The sequence below is a fragment of the Sinocyclocheilus anshuiensis genome, unplaced genomic scaffold (assembly GCF_001515605.1).
Source record: "Sinocyclocheilus anshuiensis isolate Anshui unplaced genomic scaffold, SAMN03320099.WGS_v1.1 scaffold1547, whole genome shotgun sequence".
Classification (NCBI taxonomy): Eukaryota; Metazoa; Chordata; class Actinopteri; order Cypriniformes; family Cyprinidae; genus Sinocyclocheilus; species Sinocyclocheilus anshuiensis.
This window is the reverse complement of record NW_015552673.1, coordinates 219,821-226,606: the sequence shown is the minus strand read 5'-3', so window position 1 is coordinate 226,606 and position 6,786 is coordinate 219,821. Positions and strand designations below refer to the sequence as shown.

Below are 6,786 nucleotides of genomic sequence, written 5' to 3'. Positions count from 1 at the left end.
GATATTATTGAAGAGGATCGTGCAGAACCTGTGCAAGCACGGCTTTTAATGGTAGGCCTATGTTTTTTTTACACTGTTATTTGTAGATGCTACTGCATCTGTTAGCTTTTAGTATACGGTTTAATCCTGATTAAAGCTTTAATACAGTACTGCAACTGCACGGACGTCCATGTTTAACGCTTCTTATAGCTATGTGAAAACTGTCGTAGCTCCTCCTTTTATCCTTCCGGAGCTCCTCCGTGGGACTCGAGACCGGTGAGTGGCGCAGGTGTCGTGCATTAGCAATTACTCCACCGGCCTCGCTCCGTTCCCACGGCTCTCGGCCACGCCCCCACTCGTCACACTAGGATTGATTGTGTTTATGGGGTGCAGTCTAACATGTGTTAATGCTTCGTTTTTTAAAGAACGCATTATTTTTCACATAATTTACCTTTATTCCACACCTCTCTGTCCCTTCTCTGAGAAACGCACTGATCATTTCCTTCTTTTATGAAGCCCCTCCCTCGAAAATAGACGATGGGCTCTGATTGGTTAGCTAGCCCAGTGTGTTGTGATTGGCTAAACCGCCTCTAGTGCGCGTCTAATGTCCCGCCCCTCTCCTCAGTGGCATGTGCTCCGGTTGTGTTGTAAACAGCGGTGTCGTTAATATCACTTATCAGTTTGAGCCCGATTGAGAAGCAGAGGATATTATTGAAGAGGATCGTGCAGAACCTGTGCAAGCACGGCTTTTAATGGTAGGCCTATGTTTTTTTTACACTGTTATTTGTAGATGCTACTGCATCTGTTAGCTTTTAGTATACGGTTTAATCCTGATTAAAGCTTTAATACAGTACTGCAACTGCACGGACGTCCATGTTTAACGCTTCTTATAGCTATGTGAAAATAAGTGTATAATTGTAACAGTTCATTGTTGGAGCTGAGCTGAATGAGAGAGAGAGAGAGAGAGAGATGCAGAGCGTGTGTAGAGCAGGGGGACGCGAGGAACAGTATTGAGAACCGCTGCTTTAGAACATTGATTTTGAAACTTGTGAATCCATTAGTTGTTAGAAGACAGAATCGCGATTCATATATGAATAGATTTTTACGTGCACCTCTAGTTTTCTCTTTCTCTTCTCTAAAGCAGCGCAGCATGGCCTCGCCCCCTTTGCTGCGTGTTCCCGGGGGCGGGGTTTATCAGGGTTTGTGATGTCACAAACCCGGGACGTAACTAGTTGTAGTCCCTACCAGCCGTTTTTGTAGGCATTAAAATGCCAGAAATTTAAAAGACGATATCTCCGTTTGCATTGAACTTTCAGCTTCGTAACTTTGCAGATATTGTTTGTTCAAACAGCAACATTACACACTAACTAACGTTAAAAAATTTAAATCGCAATGAACCACCCCTTTAAAGTAGACATAACGGCTATAGCGCCCCTAATGGAAACTTCAAGAATGCGGCGCATACATTGGTTGCATTTTGAACGAACCGTCAAATTGAATCTGAACAGTGAAATCCATCTGCTGTTTTATAGTGGAAAGTGCTTTAGCAGCTCATCACCATTTGCTTCCATTATTGGACAGTTAAAGTTTCTCTTTTGACTACAGAGACTGTATAATCTCTTTAGCAGGAAAAATCAGGAAATGAGAATCGACATTGTACTTAAAACATTCATCCAAAAAACTCCTACAAACACTTGTCTAGCCCAAAGGTGAACATTTATTAAGCCATTGATTCTTGCTTTGTTTTGCAGACGGATCAACAATATGCAAATAGTGTTGCTGACAACCTTAAGCGCCTGTAAGTACTCGAGATTTTTATTACTGTTTTGACCATAATCTGCTTAAGTTTCATGGATACATGTGTGTTTATGTGTGTGTCAGAGATCGTGTGACTGCAGACTTCCTCATATGTTTTTTTGAGGACAATAGCAGAAGAAACAGAAGGGAAAGTCCATCCTCCGGGTGTTAAGAGTTCCTCTGCTTCGTTCTGCTTGTCCCACATTAGTCATGTGTTTGTGCTTATACTGATTGTTTTTGCAAAGGCTTACAATACTGGATCACTGTCTGTGTGTGTTTTGATTAGATCTTTGCTTTTATTTCTCCCCTTACTGTATCTATCTACTTATGGGTGTGTTATGTGGGTGAAAAACAGGGTTATTAATGTGAACTAAAACTAAAACCATAAAAAAAACATGTCACTTGAAAAAAAAAAAATGAAATAATTGTTGCCAAGGAAGCATTTTTCATTTTAATTTAATTGAACTTGACTTACTAAAATAACTAAAACTAAAAGTGAAAAAAAAAAGAATTAAAACTATGTAGGCATGTTTTAAAAAGCAAACTACTAAAAATGTATTTTTTTTTTAATTAAAATTATCAAAAGACAAAACTACCAAAACTTTAAAATTACAATGAAAATGAAAGCTGGTTCAGAATAATAAAAACCGTAATAGTATCTCTATTATCTCTAGTATATTTCTTTTTTCTTTTTTAAATGTTTAAGATTTGTGCAATAAATTTTACGTATTAATGCATTTGAATGTTCAAATTTAAATTAATATAATTAATGATATACAGTATGAGCTCATGACTGTAGTTTAAAATCTGAAACACAAAGATGGTGATATATGACAGAAGTTTTTAAAGAATAATTCACCTAAAAATGAAAATGGGGAATAATGACTAGCACGTGAACAATAGTGAAAGGGGTATATGTATTTTGTATTTTGAACCTGCATAGGGACATATACTCTGAGGTAATCATTCCTCATAGTCACACAACCTGTTTTATGAAGTTAGGAGATATAAGCACTATTTAAAGTGTGTGATTTTTTTTTTCCAGTTATATCTTAGTTTCAGTTATGTTTTTATTTTACTTATAGGAACTTTTAAAAATTGTAATGAATAGATGCATCACACACACACACACACACACTCTCACCTGGATACTAGTGCTGTCCGATACCAAAAGTGAGAAAAGCACCATTAAATGTGAAATCATAGCCTAGCTTTGTGTGAAAAACAGACTCAAATTTAAGTCATAATTTGCTGAAAATGTCCTCTCAAATGTCATTCTGCATATTCAAAACTTGACCGCACCAGTCCACATTCACTTTCAGTGTATGGAAAGAGGAGCTTGGACATTTTAATACACATCTTTTATGTTTTACAAAAGAGATAAAGTCAAACAGAATGATGTGAATGTAAATGATGCTTTAGTTGTGTTAACATACTTACAGTAGCCCAATCCTCTGCATGTGTTTCAGGTTTCCAGTGGAGATTCAGTCTGGGCTGTTGGAAATCATCTCTCCCTCCATCCATTTCTATCCAGACTTCTCTCACCTCAAAGAGTCGTTTGGTGACCCTAAAGAGCGGGTCAGGTAATATGACTGCTGCACACAAACCCTCCTCTTCCCATCAGTGTGTGTGTGTGTGTGTGTGTGTGTGTGTTGTTGCAATTAGCCATGAATGATCAGTGTGAACGCTGAGCTACAACTGCCCCCCTCAGCGATTAGCATCTCACATACTCGGTATGAAAAACATAACTATTTGCACACACAGTGATCACATGCACAAAAATGCAGATTACATTCACTGCTTTCGATTCTGCAAGTAACTTGCGTTATGAATCGTGTACAGATCAATTTTGCAACGCTAAATGTGTGAAATTGAGAAAGCTAGAGGCATCTGTGTTCATGTACTAGAGTTTCAGGTCTTATGAAAGCGCTCTCTGCTGAGCAAAAAGTTCTGCCTGAACTTAAATTAGCTTTTTGCGTGTGCGCGTGTTCCCCCGGGATCAGGCTTCTTTATGCCTTATTCCTGAGTGCACACACACACTTCCAGCATCTCTGTTCTGTCAGTTCAGTTTAATTAACACAAACACACAACTAAACCAAAGAACGTCACTGTACACACACACACACACACACACACACACACACTGCTTATCTGCAGCCTGTCCCTCACAGCCTCATTTTCACTCCTGTCAGAAATTCAAGAGTTTTCCAAATGGGGGTTTGTCAGGGAACTACAGGGGGTTCATGAGTTGAGGAAAATCTAATAACTAATTATACTGAATGTAAAATAAAAATAAATGGGGCTGCACAATAGTCCAGATATAGTTTAGTGCGACTGTCAAAACGAATGCTGTGAATTAAATAACTGTATATTCTTATCTGATGCATGTTTTAGATTGAAGCGCTACACTGTTCATTTACACCTGAGCAGCTCATGATCCAGTGCTTTCAGCGTCTCAGAGTGGCTCAGTTCACAATAAATGCAGCAAAGTTTGTCTCTGCATGGGCTTAATTTACAATACTCAAATTCACCAATTCCAACATTTTGTGAACAGACGTTTACAGTATTTTAGCAATATTTTGCAAAAATAAATGTATTTAAGAATTTAATACATAAATATTAAAGTTCTAACTTGTATTATTATCAAATATATAGTTTTATTTTAAACTACAATTGTAATCAGTGTTGGGAAGGTTACTTTGGAAATGTAATAGGTTACAGATTACAAGTTACCCTATTTAAAATGTAATAAGTAGTGTAACTATTTCAATTGCTTTATTAAAGTAATGTAACTGATTACATTTGATTACTTTTCTAAATGTCTAATGTTTTCAACTGTTAATTATTTTGAAACATTTAAAGCAGGCAGGGTTAACCTTACAGTAGGACTCAAGACTGATTACTGTCAGACTTTCAGAATCCTTCTTCACTTGAATTAAGATTATAATCATTTAATTGTACAGCACAGCAACCTCAAAATCGGACTTTAGCACCTCTTTTTACCATGAGATCTTTTTGAGGTTAAATACAGATTTAACATCATAAGATATAGTTTAATGGCTATGATACTGTTTTTGAAATCAAATCTTTGCATAACTATGACAGTATGAATTATGAAACACTGGCATCTAACAATGCCTTGAAAAAAAACAGTTAATCTTAAGCAAACAAAATCATATACATAAACCAAAATAGGAAATAAAACAGTTATTAAATAAGCATGTGTCCTATTCTGTGTCCTCAACTGCTGAAACATTGGTGTCTCATATTTTAAATTTGTATGTGGGTGAAAATATTCAGATGTAACCCCCTTTGTAATCATTAACATTTTCATAAGTAACTGTAATTTAATTACACATTTTTTCTCAGTAACTGTAACAGATTACAGTTACAATTATTTTGTAATTAAATTACGTAATTTGGTTACATGTAACTAGTTACTCCCCAAAAGTGATTGTAATATAGAACAGTATTATTTCTGTCTTCATTTTTATAGAGTTATTATTCAGTTTGTTTGGGTTCCTTAAACAGCAATGTGAATGTAATGCAGACTGAGACGCTATCACAACTAAAAGAGGTTTGAGTCTCTGTACTTGCTCTGCCGCAGCAGTAGTGTAGCAGATCTATTCCGCCAAGACCAGACACATTGCCATGTATATTACCATGCTAAGACTCTCAGAGAGGTTTCATGACAGATATATATTTAGTTGCATGTCATGTAACTATTAACCTACTTAGCGAACTGTAAACATGTCAGTGTATTGTTAAATTATCGAAATGTTAAATTAAAATCTCAGGGGGGCTTCAAGTAAATATTTTATGTCTAAGGGGTTTGGCTGACAAAAAGTTTGGGAATACATTTGTGAAAATGATTGGAGGATCTTAATATAGTTACAGTACCATGAGTTCAGCCGTTTGCAGGATTGCTGAGAAACTCACACTAAGAACAAATATATTCCCAAATGAAAATGTTCTGCACAACCTCATTTTCATCAGTTTCGCAGTCACATCTCTCTTTAAGGTAAAACAGCAGTGCTCAGTTCTGGACAGACACATTCTTATCACATTCTCCTAAAACAAGCAGTCAGTACAGTGATGCAGGTAAATATGTTCATTAACGTCTGTTTGTGCTCAAAGCCTGTCGGATCTCATCAGGCCATCCAGTTCAACCCAGAGCACCCTGATGAACAGATCAGTGCTGGATCAGACAGGCAGATGAATCCATCACCAATCAAGCAGACACACAATTCAATAACCAATCAGCCAAGAAAAATACAAATCCATTTTAGACCAGATCTGTTTCTTTCTAGTAATGTGTTTTTTGTTTGGTTTGTTCAGTGTAGTAGTTAAAATATTCATGTTTTGTTTTATCTACTGTTGGCCAGGAGGTGTTTATACTTAGAAGATGAATTCTTCAGTTGTTCCACATGTGGACAAACTGCATGTGTTTATTCAGATGCCTCAGCATTTGGTTCAGGGTTTGGTGGCATGAGTGTGATTCTCTATTTTACACACATTGAATCAAACTCATTTAATTTTCATTACATTAAATGAAATTCAGTCTTTTAGAGGTTAAAGATTTAGACCGGTCTGTAAACAACCAAAATGAGTTTACGAGTCTTAGTGTGTTTTAATCTGACATTGCTTGACTGCACTTGAGTTTGTGTGTGTGCAGTGTGCGATTTGACAAAGTTGGACAGATGTATCCTCGAGAGACCCTGGTCAAATTGTTGACCATCTCACACATCCAGGAAAAAGAGAAAAGCTGCCGTCTGTATGTCAGGGATAGCGCCGATGTCTGGATTTCACACGGTTTTCCAAATAGGGTGCATATAGGTTTATCCAACAGGGCACTAAAAACAGCATATGGATCTATAGTATCTATCTATCTATCTATCTATCTATCTATCTGTCTATCTATCTATCTGTCTATCTATCTATAATCTATCTGTCTGTCTGTCTGTCTATCTGTCTGTCTATCTATAATCTATCTGTCTGTCTGTCTATCTA

General features: G+C 36.7%; 1 protein-coding gene across 1 annotated transcript in view; it reads left to right on the top strand.

The window, feature by feature from the left end:
- LOC107667462 (alpha-1,3-mannosyl-glycoprotein 4-beta-N-acetylglucosaminyltransferase B-like) overlaps positions 1 to 6,786 on the top strand; it is a 146,844-nt gene that overhangs the window by 99,936 nt on the left and 40,122 nt on the right. Inside the window, exons 5-6 of the mRNA XM_016459134.1 lie at positions 1,731 to 1,777; positions 3,246 to 3,359. Of these exons, the coding sequence (XP_016314620.1) occupies positions 1,731 to 1,777; positions 3,246 to 3,359 (161 nt within the window). The remainder of the gene's footprint in view (positions 1 to 1,730; positions 1,778 to 3,245; positions 3,360 to 6,786) is intronic.